This window comes from Solanum pennellii, chromosome 12 (assembly GCF_001406875.1).
Source record: "Solanum pennellii chromosome 12, SPENNV200".
Classification (NCBI taxonomy): Eukaryota; Viridiplantae; Streptophyta; class Magnoliopsida; order Solanales; family Solanaceae; genus Solanum; species Solanum pennellii.
In genome coordinates, this window is record NC_028648.1 from 59,905,052 (window position 1) to 59,923,599 (window position 18,548).

General features: G+C 32.2%; 1 protein-coding gene across 2 annotated transcripts; it reads left to right on the forward strand.

Moving 5' to 3' along the window:
- The first annotated feature begins 11,376 nt into the window (after positions 1–11,376).
- Positions 11,377–18,172, forward strand: LOC107007569 (beta-galactosidase). Of its 2 annotated transcripts, none has more exons than XM_027913608.1 (19): positions 11,377–11,844; positions 11,979–12,074; positions 12,161–12,273; positions 12,348–12,414; positions 12,510–12,602; positions 12,700–12,843; positions 13,708–13,796; positions 13,903–14,008; positions 14,109–14,196; positions 14,968–15,086; positions 15,172–15,336; positions 15,489–15,661; positions 15,777–15,886; positions 16,087–16,196; positions 16,391–16,501; positions 16,579–16,689; positions 16,800–17,092; positions 17,177–17,513; positions 17,651–18,172. In XM_027913608.1, exons 1-19 carry the CDS (start codon positions 11,686–11,688, stop codon positions 17,759–17,761), a joined length of 2,595 nt encoding a protein of 864 aa, XP_027769409.1. In that variant the 5' UTR covers positions 11,377–11,685; the 3' UTR covers positions 17,762–18,172. The 2 variants fall into 2 exon arrangements, with proteins under 2 accessions (XP_027769409.1, XP_015061729.1); XM_015206243.2 differs by having other exon boundaries at positions 11,392–11,844; positions 16,887–17,092.
- The last annotated feature ends 376 nt before the right edge of the window (positions 18,173–18,548 follow it).

Sequence of the window (18,548 nt, forward strand, 5' to 3'; positions counted from 1 at the left end):
TCTTAGTTTAGTAATTTGATCATAGATGTTCTTGTGGTGATGACTTCCAGATTTTGGGGAAATAATAGATGTTGAATTTTAGAAGTTATTGAATTGTCTTTTATTAATGAGTTTAAGTCTTCCGCATTGCTTTATGTTGATATTAAATTGAAATGTTAAGGTTTAGATTGGTTGGTTCGCTCACATAGGAGGGTAAATGTGGGTGTCAGTCGCGGCTCGGTTTTGGGTCGTGACACCGACACCATTTCTTTTTACAGATTTAATGAAAAGGAAAAATTTCCAATGATAATTCTTTGATATTAAATCAAATGAAAAGTAAATAAAAATAAAATTGCTAATTAAAGGAAGACAATGCAAAACGTTGTTACTAAAAAAATGATATTATTTTATATGTATGTAGAATGAAGAGAATTGATTTTTTGTGGTGATTTAGAGAGTTTAAAAATTGTTAAGAGTAGTATGAACCGTACGTATTGTTGTGAAGAAATTGTTAATTTTTGATAAATTTCAACATAAAGATGAAAGTTGTAAAATTTTAAATAATTATGGAATATATTCTATTTAAGAAAAATAATTTAAAAATATAATTTAAGTTAAGAGTATAGTTTAAATATATTTTTGGCCAAAAACTTTATGTGAAACCATTAGCTTCACCTATTATTTTATTTTTATCTACATGCTTTCCATTTATTTTTTCATTAAAAGAAAAACATAATCTTAGATATTTATTCTTTGGTTGCGTAATTTTTTATTAGAAATTTTGTTCAAAAAGTTTTTTTTTTTAAAAAAAAAACAAAACATAAAATTTACAATAAGGAATAAAACCTCGATCACTTACTATTATTTCTTTTCTCTATTTCATAAATGCAATTTCAAAATCAGATTTTTAAGAAGAGTTAGTTATTGACACTTATTCATTAAATTATCGACTATTATATATAGTGGCGGAGTTAGAATTTCTTAAAGGGTGTTCAGAATTAGCGACTTATTATGTTAAGGATGTCTAAAATATATTATTTAATCATTTCGTATGTCATTTTCTTATATATATATTAATTTTTTTCCGACGAAGAATGTTCAATCCCTTAACAATATACATCACTGATTATATATTATTGTAAAAGATATGAAATATTCTTTCGTACCGAACACACTTTAAAAGTAGAAAATAATAAGAAAAATATTTGTAATTTAAGAATATTTATTTCTTTTATATAATTAAAAGTAATGAATAATATGAATGTTCATTTATCCTTTTATTTATCCATTCTTTATACATATTATACATGTGTGGCTCAAATATTTTAATGATTTTTACCTAATTTATTATTAATTCATTGGTATTCGATTTGACCCACCTAATTTTATTTGACTTACCATTTCTATTTGTTATACTTCTACATGAGTCTATATAAGCATTCCTAGTCCAAACACCAAATTTTGCGTAATTTGTTGGGCTTTGTGGAGGCTTGTGAGCCGGCCCGACCCATTACTGAAACCCTAGGTTAACCATTTGGTTTTCCTATAAATATGATCCTTGTATTTGTAATTCCAAGAGTAGCACAAGTGAAATAAAATCCTCCTGTTACAGTCGTGGAGTAGGGAAACCGAACCACGTTAAATTCTTGTGTGTCCCGTTTGTGTTCTGTTTCTCTTTTCTCTAGATTATTTGTGTGTGTTGTGTGTTTAATTCCCAACAATTGGTATCAGAGCGAGGTTTCAACAACATTGTAACACAAACTGTGAGAAATTGTCACCTAGGGTTCTTGTGTGAAGAACTGTGTGCAGGGAGGAGTAGCCGCCGTTACCGTGTGGGTAACCTCAAGCAGCAGCCGGCTAGGAGAACCGCGCAGGGTGCGAACAGCCGTCGTCCGTGTGCTGTCCGTCGCGCCGTTCCGTTGGCCGCCGCGTCGAGGAGCCTCAGATCCAGCCGCGAGCGTCCAGATCGTGAGCATCGTCCAAATCGCCGCCCGCTGTCTGTAGACGCCGTTAAGGGAATTGCCGAAGTCCTTTGAGATGGCAGAAGATGGGAAGTTCCGAATTGAGAAGTTCGATGGTACAGATTTCAGTTGGTGGAAGATGCAGATTGAAGATTTGCTGGTTCAGAAAGATTTGGACGTAGTGTTGGGTGACAAGCAAGGAAAATTGTCTGATGCAGAGTGGGCAGTTTTGGATCGGAAAGCTATGTCAGTTATCCGACTCTCGTTGACCAAGAATGTTGCGTTCAACATTCTTAAGGAGAAGACAGCGAAAGGCATCTTGGAAGCCTTGTCTAACATGTACGAGAAGCCATCTGCAGCAAACAAAATTTTTCTGATTAGAGAGTTGGTGAACACAAAGATGAAGGAAGGCAGTTCAGTTACCGAGCACATCAACTCATTGAATTCGATCTTAGCCAGACTTTTGTCAGTTGGCATTAAGTTCGATGATGAAGTTCAAGCTTTACTACTGTTATCATCATTGCCTGACAGTTGGTCCGGAACGGTTACAGCAGTTGCCAGTTCAGTGGGACCTAATGGATTCACCTTTGAGAAGATTCGTGATCTCGTTCTTGGCGAGGATGTCAGAAGAAGGAGTTCTGGAGAATCATCAGGTGATATGCTAAACGTCGTCAGAGGCAGAGGAAATAACAGAGGTAGTGGGAGCAGGAACCGAAGAAGGAGTCAGTCAAAGGCTCGGGATGGCTCAGGTGTAACATGTTGGAACTGCAAGGAGGTGGGGCATTTCAGGAATCAATGCCAGAAAGACAAACAAGTCAACATTGCAGAAGACAGCGTCAACGAGGATTTGTTTATCTGTTGCGCGGAGAGCAATGTGGATTCCTGGGTCATGGATTCTGGTGCTTCTTTTCACGCTACCCACAGCAGTGAAGCATTGCAGAATCTGGTTATTGGAGACTTTGGAAAGGTAAGGCTTGCAGACGATAGAGCTCTTGATGTTACGGGCATGGGTGACATGGTGCTGAAGACGCCAGTCGGTTTCTGGACCTTGAAGGATGTCAGAGTTGTTCCAAGCTTGACGAAAAGTTTGATTTCTGTTAGGCAGTTGGATGAACAGGGACATCATGTGAAGTTCGGAAATGGGCAGTGGAAGGTCGTGAGGGGCAATCTTGTCATGGCTCGTGGAACAAAAAGAGGATCGTTGTATATTGTCGGATTACCGTCTGAGGGAGTGACCGTCCCAGTTCAGAAGAAAAACAAAGTCCGGTTCACAGAATCTCGTGGGCAGAAGAAGGTTGTCTTTGCAAGAAAGAAACCCAGAGCCACAGGTCAGATTCAGGATGAACGAGCAAGGAAAGGTTCAGGAAGACCAGTCAGAGGCGTTTGTGGCAGTGGGAGCACCGGCCGTGCTTCAGCCAAGGCTCCTAGAAGACAGTGGGTCAAGAGAACCAGTATTCCAGCTGTTGATACGTCTCCAGAAAATTTCTTGCTGAGTATGGAGAGTGTTTGTTCTCAGGGAGTTCTAGGATCCGGCAGTTCGTGTCTCAAGTGGGAGCCGGTAGGGACCGAGGACGAGTCAAGGGCAGTTTCAGCCGTGACTGATGTGTTGAAGCTTCGGGGAGCTTCAACGGGCCTTTCAGTTGACTGATGAGAAGGCCGCTGTAGCAGGAGAGAGTTGAAAAAGATTACTAGACATGCAAGTGTTCTAAGTGGATGACAGTTGAAATTCTTCAAGCCTCCAAGTGGGAGATTGTTGGGCTTTGTGGAGGCTTGTGAGCCGGCCCGACCCATTACTGAAACCCTAGGTTAACCATTTGGTTTTCCTATAAATATGATCCTTGTATTTGTAATTCCAAGAGTAGCACAAGTGAAATAAAATCCTCCTGTTACAGTCGTGGAGTAGGGAAACCGAACCACGTTAAATTCTTGTGTGTCCCGTTTGTGTTCTGTTTCTCTTTTCTCTAGATTATTTGTGTGTGTTGTGTGTTTAATTCCCAACATAATTAACTCTAACTTATTGCAATAAATTTTATATCAATTTTTTTATTATTTATATTATTATTTTTTATTTTATTTATATTTTTTATTTTATAAAACAAATCATTTCTAAAACAATCATCATATATAATTCATATTATTTCCTTTTATAATCGTTTAATATAAAATTATTTTGTATCATAATTTTTTAAATAATATAAATTATTAGCAAATATTATACATAATAATAGATAATACAAATAAAAAAGTGAAATCATTAAAGAAATACAATTAAATAATCATTATATAATTGAAAAAATTATTTAAATTCTACATAAATATTCAACTTTCAAGATCACTACGGTGCTCCTATAAATGCTTTATTAATGCATTACGTAGTTCGGAATGAACTTCTTTATTCTTTATATTCTCTCTATCTCTATTTACTTGTTCATATTTACTTTTATATCTAACCCTATTTACTTGTCCATTTTAACAAATCAAGAAGGACAACAATTTTTTTTCTAATATATGCCCTTATTTAATTTTAGAAAATTTCTAGTACTACTAAGTTGTAATGTATGCTTTTTGTAACCAGAAAATACATTTATTATACTTGGGGAGTTGCATAATCTTTTACGTTAAGGATAAAATTGTAACTAACCTATGATAATATTGGTGCTGTCACTTCTAAAGTGGACAACTAAATAGGGACAGAGGGAGTATTTTTTATATCGAACTAGAAATTGTTGAAATCGATAATTTTCCTCTATTGTCATTTCTACAGTCGGGGTTGGACCTTCCGATGCATCTTCAATCGGTGCATTAAGATCAACGCTCATCTATCAAATTATTAAGTTATTGTTTTTTTTTAATTATTATATTTTATTGTACTTTTTAAATTAATAGGTTTGTTTCAAAATATATACGTTTGCATTTTAAATTTTTGTGAAGGTTAATTATATTGTAGTTTATATAATTTATAGTAGAATTAATATAAATTTAATTTTTTTAAAAAAGTCATATATAGAAAAATTAATTTATAAAATAACTAAATTTTATATCTAAAATTAATATTATAAAAATATTATATAAAAAATAATTAATTATACAAGAGATTTACTTAAAACATACAATTTATATAATGCTTAATTAAAAATTGGAATAGTAAAATAATAGTATGATATTCAAAAAGTTATTTAGTGTGATGAATAGCGTTCAAGGGAGGAACTACAGTGTTAAATGGGGGTTCAGAAGAACCCACTAGCTTTTACGTAGACCCTATATACGTATTAAAAATTTATGTACAAAAGTATCTAAATAACATATGCGAATCCATATCAAATAAAAGCGAGTGGCGCAGTGGTATATGACAAGGTCGCGCGCGAGCAGCGCAGGTGTATTTGGTCAGCGGTTCAATCAAATCCCCCTTGCAAATATTTAATTTTTTTAATTGAACTTTTCCGAATTTTTTTCATTTTCAATTAAAAGATGTGCTTTGTGCCTGCCTTTTACCTTCCTTTAATTCAATTTTTCCTATATAAATTTTTGGTTTTTTTTTGTCAAACTATAAAACAGAAAATTGATAATTAATATATAGATTTTTTGGTTTTCTTTTTCAAACTATAAAACAGAAAATTGATAATTAAAAATAATAAAAAATAGTGTCATACTTCAAAACAACATCTGACTATTAGTTTCAATATATATAATTATAAATAACAAAAGTATAGTGTTATACTCTAAAACAATATCTCGATGTCGATTTCTTTTGATACATTCAATAAAATGATAAATCCAAAATTTAATTATTTTGAAAAGTTAGGGTTCTATTTTCACTGCCGACTTCATCGCTACAACTTGTTGTCTAAGTGCAAACCTTTGCCCTGGTAAGTACTATTTACTCCTCAGTTCCTACTCAGCTCTCCCTTTTCTCTTTTTTTTTTATTTGTCTTTACATTATATAAAAATCCTTTCAAAGATTTTATTTTTAATTTTTGATTTTAGGATTGTTCTACGTATTAAATAATTTATTATATTTATTAAGTTATTGTTTGCTTCTCGAAAATTCAACTTTCAAGTAAGAGTGGCTCAATGGTGAAACAAGTAAAACCTTTTATTTAGGTCCAAAAATATTAATGGTGAACTTAATAATTTTAATTTTACTTAAAATAATATTTGAGATTATAGAAAAAAATGTTCAAAATTTTTACTAAAATATAACACTTATCTACCTTTTACCAAATAATATTTTAGAACTTTGAAATAAATAACTCAAATCTTCATATTAATAAATGAAATATTTGAAAGTGTACCAAATGATGCATCATTTATGTTTTCAAAGCGGAAAAGGGCCTAAAATACCCTTAAAGTATTGAAAATGGTACAAAATTACCCTCCATCCACTTATTGGCTCCAAAATGCCCTTCTCATCTACCTATTGACTCCAAAATACCCTTGTCATCCACCTTTAGGTTCAAAATTGACCACTTATTTAATTTTTTTAAAATTAAACTCTTTAAATATTTTTTAAAATACTTGGCGTTCAACTATTGGTTATAATTTAATTTATTAATATAATTTATAAACCAACCCACTACTCACGCATTACTAATTAAATCCCACCCAATTAATAATCTAATTATAATATCAAAATCGTCATAAACACTACTAAGACACGATGTAATTATAGATTCCTGAAAATGACATCCAAAATTATTCGAGTCCGAACCGAAGACCCAATTAAATTTAAGTTGAGCCGCTTATTTAGGAGGACACTTTCAATAGGATTCTCTTTCAAGATTGAATTAGAAATTTATGATTAAAGGTAAAGAAGTAATACATCCCGCATTAATTCAGCACTTTTTTTAAAAATATGATTTTATAAATATTTATGATTTGTTTTAAAACCTTTAATATATTATTTTTAAAAAAATTTACCTATGAAGTAACATCACATAATTGAGACGTAACAATAATTAAGATGAACATAGTCAGACTTTTAAGTTTATCCGTAATTTTTATTTAGAAACTTAAATGTATGATAATTTACTTCTATAGATATTTTCAACTCAAATTTTTAAGACACTCAATTGACAGTAGCTTTTTTGTTGTTGCATTAATAATGTGACGGATTTATTAATTTGGAGGGTTTTAATTAATAATGGGTGGGTAGTGGATTGATTTATAAATTATACTAATAATTTAAATTATAACAAATAGTTTAGCGCCACGTATTTAAAAAATATTTAAGTAGTTTAAATTTAAAACCGTTAGATAAGTGATCAATTTTGAACCAAAAGGTGGATGACAAGGGTATTTTGGAGCCAATAGGTGGGTGGAAAGGATATTTTGAAGCCAATAGGTGGATGGAGGGTAATTTTGTACTATTTTCAATACTTTGAGGGTATTTTAGGCCCTTTTCCGATTTTCAAAGCATAACAACTTGTCGAGTGCAATTGTAATGATATGTTTATATGTTTGTGGTATATATATATATTTGTAATTTAAGAATTGTTATATCAGACTAAAATTTAGAACCCACAAACATCAAATTCTGGTCCGCCTCTGATAGTGTTACACCAAATTGGTGTGAAACATGGTGTGGATTAGAGTGTAAAACACCAAATATAGAATTTTGTGTAAAAAATGATGTTGGGTTGAAAGTTGCTCTAAACCTCAAATTCTAGCTCCACCTTTGCTAGAAATCCTTCTTTGCAAGATTTTTTTTTGTTTTCCATCCGATGTTCGGTATCTATATTGAAGTCCGACTAATCCGAATTCGCGGCGGAAAGTTCTACATTGAGGATAAAGCGCTCCCTAACAAAAGCAACTTCGTACTCAAGGGGCTTGGACATTAGACCTCTTGATTAAGGATGACGAAATACTTACCATTATGCTACAATCCTTGTTGATTCTTTGCAAGAATTATTAAACAAATAAAATATGACTTTTAGTATGAAGAAGTACAAAAAATAGAGAGACAGAAAGAGTACAACTTCAAGCACTTTATGGTAAATTCAAGGTCCTATTATACAAATTAACTTACAAATAAAATATACATAATCTTTAGATTATTGTACGTCCAAATACGATTATAGTTAACCATAAAAAAAATAAAAATATTATAGACGCATTTTTGAGAGAGTCAAAATCAATTCACGTACCAATCAATTATTTATTAGTTACTATGAAGACATTGTTACTCACGTTTATTCATTTGAGAAAAAAAAAACACATATATTTATTTATTTTTTAATAAATGAATTTTTTATGTAGTAGCTTAAAAGGCCCACAGTAAATTTACATTTTTAAAATCAAAGCCAAACAAGCCTTACACCTTAGTACTTTGTAATTAATAAATTAAGCTATTTGCGCCGATTTAATTAAAAAAATCTTATACTTCATAAAGGCAGTGTGAAAATTAGTTTATTGAAATGGAAATATGGAAAAGTGGGTCCCAATATTATATTAAAAAATGAATGCAGAAAGGGCCCCAACCTAGGTGCTTTTAACAAAGTCCAAAAGCTCTCACATAATTATTCTCTAACTAATTATTCCATTTTTGTTATGCTATCTTATTTTAATTTGATATAAAATTAAAAAAACTTTTGAATATATGATCTTCAATACATATTTAAAGATTATATTCATAAAACTTATAATCAAAAAATAAATGAATAAAAATTGATTTTTCCCACTTTTGTTGAAGAAAAAAGATATATATGAATCATTTGTATACTGATAAAAATATATGCGAGTCATTTGTATAATATAAGTATATTAATTCTACGTATCAAAATTGAAAGATGCATCAAACCCTCCCCTAAAAAGAGCATGCTATTAAATTATATGATACTCTATTCGTCCAGTTAATTGTCATGATTTTTTTTATAGAGACAAACTATAAGAATTTTGATAAATATTTTACGATTTATATTTTTATCATATTCATATGTAAAAAATTACAATTTATAGTATTTTTCGTATAATTTAGAATATTTATTTATTTTTTTAAAAAATATCAAATTAACATAATCTAATTTAACTTTAAAAATTAATCAAATTAACTTTTAAAAAGTGTAACATTGCAAACAAAGTAGACAGAAGGAGTATCAAAATAAAATAAAATTATTTAAGTTTTAAAGGCTCCTTTTCTTAATTCACGTGTCCAAACTTAAACTATCAATAATTTGGAATTAAAAAATAACTAAGTGACATGATTATGAAGAAATAACGATAGTTTATACAAATAGTGGGTAAAAATCTAAAAGTCGCATGAAATTTATCTTTTATATTTAAAAAAAAACTAAAGGGGTTGTTTGTTTTTGAGAAAATTATAGTATGACAAATATAATGCAAGATGAAATTATTTAGTGAATAATGAAATATAATGGAGAAGTATTATTATTATTTTATTATTTTATCACGTGAGTAATGGTATCAAACTAGTATTTTGCTGAGTGTGCTATAAAATTAATATTACGATTACAAATATGATACAAATAAATAATCCATAAATTATTTATATGAAAATTAAGATTCAATCAAATATAACATAAAATAATCAACATTTTTTAGGATTACTTCCCTAAATGAGTTTTAAATACTTCCAAGTTATAATAAACACCGGATTCAATGTATTTAACAATAAAATTCAATATTAATTATGAAAAGTTATTTGTGGACATTTGATGATAAATATTTCTTTTAATAATTTTTAAAAAAAAAAATTTATGTTTGTCAATAAAACTTTGAAATTTAGGTTAGAAGTTAATTTCAAAAATTGGAAATAGCAAAATTATTGCATTTTTCAATCCAAATCACTCATAAAAATTTAAAAAACAAGTCTAATTTATAGTATTTATGGTCCAACACATTTTTAATTTTCAAATAAGTACAAATAATTTTTCACTTTATAGAAAGTTAGCAGATAGTATAGTGTTATTTTGCTAACGGTGGTTAATGTTTGTCCTTATACTAGTTGTATTAATGTCTTTCAAAAGAATATCCATCATTATTTGTTATTATTTTCAATATTCTATTATGGTATGTTGTGCATTATGATTCGATTATCACACTACTGTGTTGTAGTGTTGCTTCCTTTTGATATACTGCACACTGTTTTCTTGTGACTCACCTACAGTTTTATTTTTGTATCTGAAATTGTTACATTTGCGCCGAAGATTTTTTAGAAACAATCTCTTTATCTTCATGAAACAGTGATAAAATCTGTATACATTTTAGGGAAAAGGGTCTGATATACCCTTCAACTTTGTCATTTGGAGCTGATATACCCCTTGTTATAAAAGTGGCTCATATATGCCCTTACCGTTATACAAACGGCTCACATATACCCCTGCCGTTACAAAATGGCTCACATATACCCTTCATTTAACAGAAGTTAAAAAATTAGTTTTAAATTTATATTTATTACTTCTAAATTTTTTTAGAAAATTATTTAAGGGTATATATGATTCTTCTATCGAAGTTCAAGGTATATTTTAATTTTTTTCATATATAAATTATTTTTTGACTTCTTTTATTATAATTATTTGAATTTCTTATTCTTATTTTGTTTATCTTTCATTCCTTAGTTTAAAGAATAAAATATTTAACTATTTTTTTTGTGTGTATTGTAATGTAATTTCGTATTCAAAGAAAAAAATTGATCATCTACAATAAGTACAAGAATATTAGTGAAACATAAATAAATTTGATTATCAAAATAATAATTATAAATTAGTCATTGAAACAAAAAAAAGTCAAAACAAATATGTTTGACGAGGATTAAATTTACTCATATAGGATTATATTTTTTGAGAATAAAATAAGAAAAATTTAGATTAAAATTATTATTTTTTTCATTTCCGTTAGAGGAAAAGGGTATATGTGAGCCATTTTTTTACAAGTAGGGGTATATATGAGCCACTTTCATAACCAGGGGTATATCAGCTCTAAATAACAAAGTTGAGGGGTATATCAGACCATTTTCCCTACATTTTATCCATCCATGAGACTTGACAGATTTCACGAGGAGTGTTATTGTTATCATTATTATTCTTTTGATTATTTCAAAATCAATCTCCTAAAAAAACACTATAAAGTACTTCGTTAAGAATCTTACTAAGTACAGGGTAAATAAGAAAAAAAATCTCAATTTTTTTTTAAATATTAACAAAAATGCTTATTTTAAACTATAAAAAACGTATTAACAATTCACTTAATATGTTATAGAAGGATAAAGATTTTTCCTGATTACTTTTGTCTTAAACTATAGCTTTATAGAAAAAATTAAAATTAAAGAATTGGAAGAAAATAAAAAAGAAAATAAACATTCCTTTAATTTTATAAATAAAAATTGGAAAAAAAAGAAGTAAATATTCATAATTTTGTTGCCAAACAGACCCTTAATATAATTGAATAAATTGATCTACTTGGAACTTGTAGTACTACTCTAGGCAGCAAGTTTCTCTTTTTCTTTGTTCTTTTGCTCAGCACTAGAGCCTTGAAGAAGGGAAAAAAGAAGTATGGACTAATGGAATAAACATAAAAAAGAGAAAAAAAAGAAGAAGAAAATTCTTCAGACAACAAAAACAGCTGTTTTCCCTTCACTACTTTTTTTTCCCCTATCTCTATATAATTGCAAGAATAGAATAAAGTTTGCAACTTGATTAAAAAATAGGAATAATAAGGTGTGGGGGTAGGGAGGAAGTTAGTTCATTAGTTCAGTGCCTTGTAAAGGCACAATCTTGATTTGTTGACAAATATGGGTTCTTGGATGGCAATGTTGCTGATGTTGTTATTGTGTTTATGGGTTTCTTGTGGAATTGCTTCTATTTCATATGACCATAAAGCTATCATTGTAAATGGACAAAGAAAAATTCTCATTTCTGGATCCATTCACTACCCTAGAAGCACCCCTGAGGTATACTCATGTTAAAAAAAAATATGTTTACTTCATATGTTGGTTTTGATGTTCCATGTTTTTGTTCAAGATTGTTTTTTTGGCAAATGGGTGTCAAAAAGTTTAAATTTTTTCCTTGTTTTGGGGTTACACAGATGTGGCCAGATCTTATTCAGAAGGCAAAAGAAGGGGGAGTTGATGTTATACAGACTTATGTTTTCTGGAATGGGCATGAGCCTGAAGAAGGGAAAGTGAGTAAAGTAGAATAATTTTTTTTTTAATTTTTTCATGTTTTTCATCATTTGCTTTTAGTATTTAACATTCTTTTCCTTTCCAGTATTATTTTGAAGAGAGGTATGATTTAGTGAAGTTCATTAAAGTGGTGCAAGAAGCAGGACTTTATGTGCATCTTAGGATTGGACCTTATGCATGTGCTGAATGGAATTTTGGGTATGGCTTAAAATTATGACACCCATATAGGCATAAAGTTAAGTTCTTGCTCATATTACTTGTTTTTATTTCAGGGGTTTTCCTGTTTGGCTGAAGTATGTTCCAGGCATTAGTTTCAGAACAAACAATGAGCCATTCAAGGTTAGATCAAGTTGTTATATGAAAAATACTTCATTTCAATGTGTCTGGTTTCTAATTTGGGTGTTATGTTCTTTTGTGTAAATGCTGTAATGTAGGCTGCAATGCAAAAGTTCACTACTAAGATTGTTGATATGATGAAAGCAGAAAAGCTCTATGAAACTCAGGGTGGTCCAATTATTCTATCTCAGGTTGTTAAAGAAATTTCAGTATCTTATGTTATCATTTTCTCCACTAATCTTGCAAATTTGTTTGATGAAGATATTTGTCTCTGAATTGTCTTGACAGATAGAAAATGAATATGGACCTATGGAGTGGGAACTAGGTGAACCTGGTAAACTTTACTCAGAATGGGCAGCCAAAATGGCTGTGGATCTTGGCACTGGTGTCCCATGGATCATGTGCAAGCAAGATGATGTCCCTGATCCTATTGTAAGTAGATTCTATATAATTTCATTAATTTTCTATGCAAAAATTATTGTCAGTTGTCAATAACCTAGATGTTGATGAATTAATTAAATAAAATAGTTTTAGTCCCTGCACATGGGGGTGGCTTTTGTTCCTACTCCTATCTGTTTTCTTGTCTCTTAAAAAAATATTCAGTGACCTTTGACTCTTGTAATCACACACTTGTGAATATGTTTGTTTCTTAGGGGTCATTTGCTAGGATGCATTAGAAAAAATAATGCATTCATTAATTTTGTGTAGTACTAATACCTTGTTTGGTAAAATTTTTCAACCTATTTATAAGTAATGTATACACTCTATTTGGTATTATGCAATGTATAATTAATACATGGCAAACCATGTATTAGCAATGCAAGGGTTTTAATTGTATGTATTAGCATGGTTAAAGATTCAATTGCCCTCAAAACCATTTTCACATCCTTTCCACTGTATTTGTGGAGGGTAATTGATAACAAATATTTTTTTTTGGAAATTATACCATGCATGTTATTATTAATACAACAAACTAGACAATGTATAAGAAATAATCTTGGCATAGCTATTACTAGTAATGCTGGCGTTGCTAATACATCCTCTTCAACACTATTCTTATACACCCTGCTAAACGACCCCTTAGTGTTTTGCAAAAGAACATTCTTTACCTGTCTAAATCAAACCACAATCAAAGAGATGCTGTACTTTCCCGTTTGAATAGCTACTTTTACTAATATTTTAGAACATCCTGGAAAAATAACTAGTATTAGCATGTCTTCTGTTCCTATTTCCTAAAACAAATTTTCTCGGGTATATAGGATATTTTACCTTAATGTATCTCTTTTCCCTGCTCAGATTAATACTTGCAATGGTTTCTACTGTGACTACTTCACACCAAATAAGGCTAATAAACCCAAGATGTGGACTGAAGCCTGGACAGCCTGGTAAACTGCATATTCATCTCTCATAAGCAATAGCTGAATAATATTTTATTTACATCTTTGCTAGAGTTCATGACGGGATGATTTTCTGTTTTGATCATGCTGGCAGGTTTACCGAATTTGGAGGTCCAGTTCCTTACCGTCCTGCAGAGGATATGGCATTTGCTGTCGCAAGATTTATACAAACGGGAGGCTCCTTCATCAATTACTATATGGTAATTCATTGGACTTTGACATTTAGAAGTATGTTTCTTCTGAATCCAAGAAATATTCATTTTCCTACAATTCTTGTTTGTTCCTTTTTTTTTTGGACAGTATCATGGAGGAACAAACTTTGGAAGGACTTCTGGTGGCCCATTTATTGCTACTAGTTATGATTATGATGCACCCCTAGATGAATTTGGTACGTTCTTTCTTTAAATCTATGTTTGAATTGTAACATCTTAATGTAATGTGATGGTTATGGATCAAAATTCTATTTCCTGTTTTGTTCGTTACCATTTGTTTAAGGAAAAGAGATTTTTTTTTCCTGTGAACTCTTTTTTCTTTTCCTGTTATTCCTATTTATATTAGTACACTGCTTTCCATAAGTTTTGTCACTCATGCGTGAGGGTCAGCGCTTCCATTTCTGACTCCTTGACCAAATTATCTGTGCTTCTGTTTGGATGGAATATTAGTTTTCCATGTTGTACACCTTTACTTGCTCGAAAACAATCATTGCTGTATATTGGACTGAATGCTTTGATCACTAATTCAAGTCATTCTAGTTCAGAAGGCCATGTACCTGTTGTAGTAGGCTTGCAATCTGCATTTAAAGCAATGTCTTCTGCTTCTCCTAAAACTTGATGAATTCCAAGTTTGATAGAATAAGTTCAACCACTTTTGGTAGCTTTACTGATGCTAGCAGTTCCATTAAATTAATTACTTGGAAGTCCTGTTCTTCATCATAAATGAAATTATGTTTCTCAGTCAATCTATTGTTGTTGATAAAAAGTTACGTCATACTATGTTGTTGTTCAGTTAGTCTACTGCTATTGAGAAAAACTTTTGAGGTTTCTTTACAATCAAGTCCATGATTAGAACTAGGAAGAAGATGTAAAAGATGAAAAAGAAGAGTAACTGAAGTGGAAATAATCGTTTCGCCTAAGTGAACTTTTTTCCCTTTGATCTTCAGGGTCATTACGGCAGCCTAAATGGGGTCATCTGAAAGATCTACATAGAGCAATAAAGCTCTGTGAGCCAGCTTTAGTATCTGCAGATCCAACTGTGACATCCTTAGGAAACTATCAAGAGGTGACATTTATTTGGGTTCCTCTGAAACGTTTATATCATCATTACCAGAATTGAGGGGAAAACAAACTTTCATTTTCTCTTACAGGCACGTGTTTTTAAGTCGGAGTCTGGGGCCTGTGCTGCCTTCCTAGCAAATTACAACCAGCACTCTTTTGCTAAAGTGGCATTTGGGAACATGCATTATAACTTGCCACCCTGGTCTATCAGCATTCTTCCCGACTGCAAGAACACTGTCTATAATACTGCAAGGGTGAGAAAACTCTTCTCCTTGAAGTACTTGTGTTACTAGTGGATAACCATGAATATCTCACATTTTTCTTATATTTTACTTTCTTGAGAGAATGCCTTATACGTAACTGCACAGCCAGAAAACTGACAGCGCACTCTTAATTCAATGTAAAGGTTGGTGCTCAAAGTGCTCAGATGAAGATGACTCCAGTCAGTAGAGGATTCTCATGGGAGTCATTCAATGAAGACGCAGCATCGCATGAAGACGATACTTTCACAGTTGTTGGGTTATTGGAGCAGATAAATATCACAAGAGATGTATCTGATTACTTGTGGTATATGACTGAGTAAGTGCTTCAGTAGCTTCTTGGTAATCACTTTCACAAACAAAATAAGGAAGTTAATTACACTTGAACTACTTTAGATTGCTCACATATTTATAATTATAATGTTTACCCGCAGCATTGAGATTGATCCAACAGAAGGATTTTTGAATAGTGGAAATTGGCCTTGGCTTACTGTCTTCTCTGCTGGCCATGCATTGCATGTATTCGTGAATGGTCAATTAGCAGGTCTGATGTCTTTTGTTACATACAACTGTGGTTTGAGTCTCTTTTTGTTTTGGTGTTTTATATTGGAGGTTTAGGCTTTTGATTGGTTGCAATTATGTCCCAATTAGCGAGGAAATAATTTGGTGCAAGACGAAAAACTGATGTCCCAGTCAAGCAGCATGTTGTTATTTAACGTTTCCGTTCATCCAAACTTTTTGCAGGAACTGTGTACGGAAGTTTAGAGAACCCAAAACTAACTTTCAGCAACGGTATAAATCTGAGAGCTGGTGTGAACAAGATTTCTCTGCTAAGCATTGCTGTTGGTCTTCCGGTATGCCCCTCTCTCCCCACCCTCTCTTTCTCTATTGCACGTGCATATGATCATACATATGCCTGGTTATCGCCTCATGGCAGTTGCTTCGTTCTATGCGTTGCACTAAAGTGAAACTGATTTTGAGAGTTATACTTCAGCATTTCCAAAATATGCTCATCACGTGTCTTGCTTTTACATGTGCTTGAATGTAGAACGTTGGCCCTCATTTTGAGACATGGAATGCTGGTGTTCTTGGACCAGTTTCACTTAATGGACTTAATGAGGGAACAAGAGATTTAACATGGCAGAAATGGTTCTACAAGGTTTGTCTTTTTAGATGTTCAAACAAAATTGTTTGCTTATAATGCCTGTCTACCTGATTTTTTATTTGTTTCACCAGGTTGGTCTAAAAGGAGAAGCCCTGAGTCTTCATTCACTCAGTGGTAGCCCATCCGTGGAGTGGGTGGAAGGCTCTTTAGTGGCTCAGAAGCAGCCACTCAGTTGGTATAAGGTGCATAACTCATGTCTTCTCTACCATTATAGTTATTAAAAGTAAAAGTTATCCTTCAATAAGAAAGTAATATTACTTAAAAGGATTACGCTTTACGGAGCCATTTACAGCAACATGGATCATATCAAGAATTCAAATTTCTTTGCCTTCAGAAGACCCGAGGAGAAGCCTACTTAATCCCTTTGCTGTGTTTACAGACTACATTCAATGCTCCAGATGGAAATGAACCTTTGGCTTTAGATATGAATACCATGGGCAAAGGTCAAGTATGGATAAATGGTCAGAGCCTCGGACGCCACTGGCCTGCATATAAATCATCTGGAAGTTGTAGTGTCTGTAACTATACTGGCTGGTTTGATGAGAAAAAGTGCCTAACTAACTGTGGTGAGGGCTCACAAAGATGGTAAGTAATGACAAACCTTACTGAATTTTACTCTGATGTAACAGTAACACGAAGCTCCAACTTAACTGAGACTCATAAATTCAGGTACCACGTACCCCGGTCTTGGCTGTATCCTACTGGAAATTTGTTAGTTGTATTCGAGGAATGGGGAGGAGATCCTTATGGAATCACTTTAGTCAAAAGAGAAATAGGGAGTGTTTGTGCTGATATATATGAGTGGCAACCACAGTTATTGAATTGGCAGAGGCTAGTATCTGGTAAGTTTGACAGACCTCTCAGACCTAAAGCCCATCTTAAGTGTGCACCTGGTCAGAAGATTTCTTCAATCAAATTTGCAAGCTTTGGAACACCAGAGGGAGTTTGTGGGAACTTCCAGCAGGGAAGCTGCCATGCTCCGCGCTCATATGATGCTTTCAAAAAGGTATTTATGAATCATAATTTGATGAGTTGACATGAGAAACTGATTGGTATTGATCCGCGTCTTTTCCTAACAATCTCTGAACTAGACTAGACTGATTTATTTGCATCTTAAATTGGTTATTATTACTATACTTGCAGAATTGTGTTGGGAAAGAGTCTTGCTCAGTACAGGTAACACCAGAGAATTTTGGAGGTGATCCATGTCGAAACGTTCTAAAGAAACTCTCAGTGGAAGCCATTTGTAGTTGATGATCCTGAGTATACAAGTGAAAAAATACTTAAACCACTCATATAAACATTTTTCGAACAAGCTACTAGACATCCATTAACCCACACTACCATTTTTTGGCTTTGCTGGGGTTGAAGTTGTACAGTTAAGCAACACACCTCTTTGATCAAAGCTCACCTGATTATGAAGATGATTGACGAAAGATTCTGTACATGTGAGGTTTCGTCTAATTACACATCCAGATATGATTCTTGATGAATCGATGTGCAAATTTTGTTTGTGTTAGGGTGAGAGAGACTTGAAAAGCATTTTGCTTTCATGATGTTCAACATTATACAATCATAATGTATGTAAGTAAGCAATAATTCATTGCTTTGCACATTGAGAAATGCTTTTTACTATGTTGCAGTACCATCAAGCTCTTTCAATTACTATGTTTTCACTTTTTGTTCCTTAGCATGTGTTGTCTGTCAAGATATTGATGTTTCATCATATGTCTGTCAAAAGTTTTGTTTCTTGACAGCTATGTAAGTGGACAAACTAAATATGAAAATGCTGTGTAAAGCACATTCAGAAAGAAATATAGCATAAATATTAAGGACGTTCAAAATTAAATATACATTCAATATCTGTACTAACGAAGGTGTGCACTAGCTCACACCCTTCGACTAAGGTGGCTCCGCCCAGCCCATTCAAGTTGTCCAAAGTATGCCTATAAGACACACCTTGGTGACATGTCTGGTACTGTGTCCCCCACAATGAGAGTGTTTTGTCTGAAAATGGTATTTCATGTCATTTTTCAACACC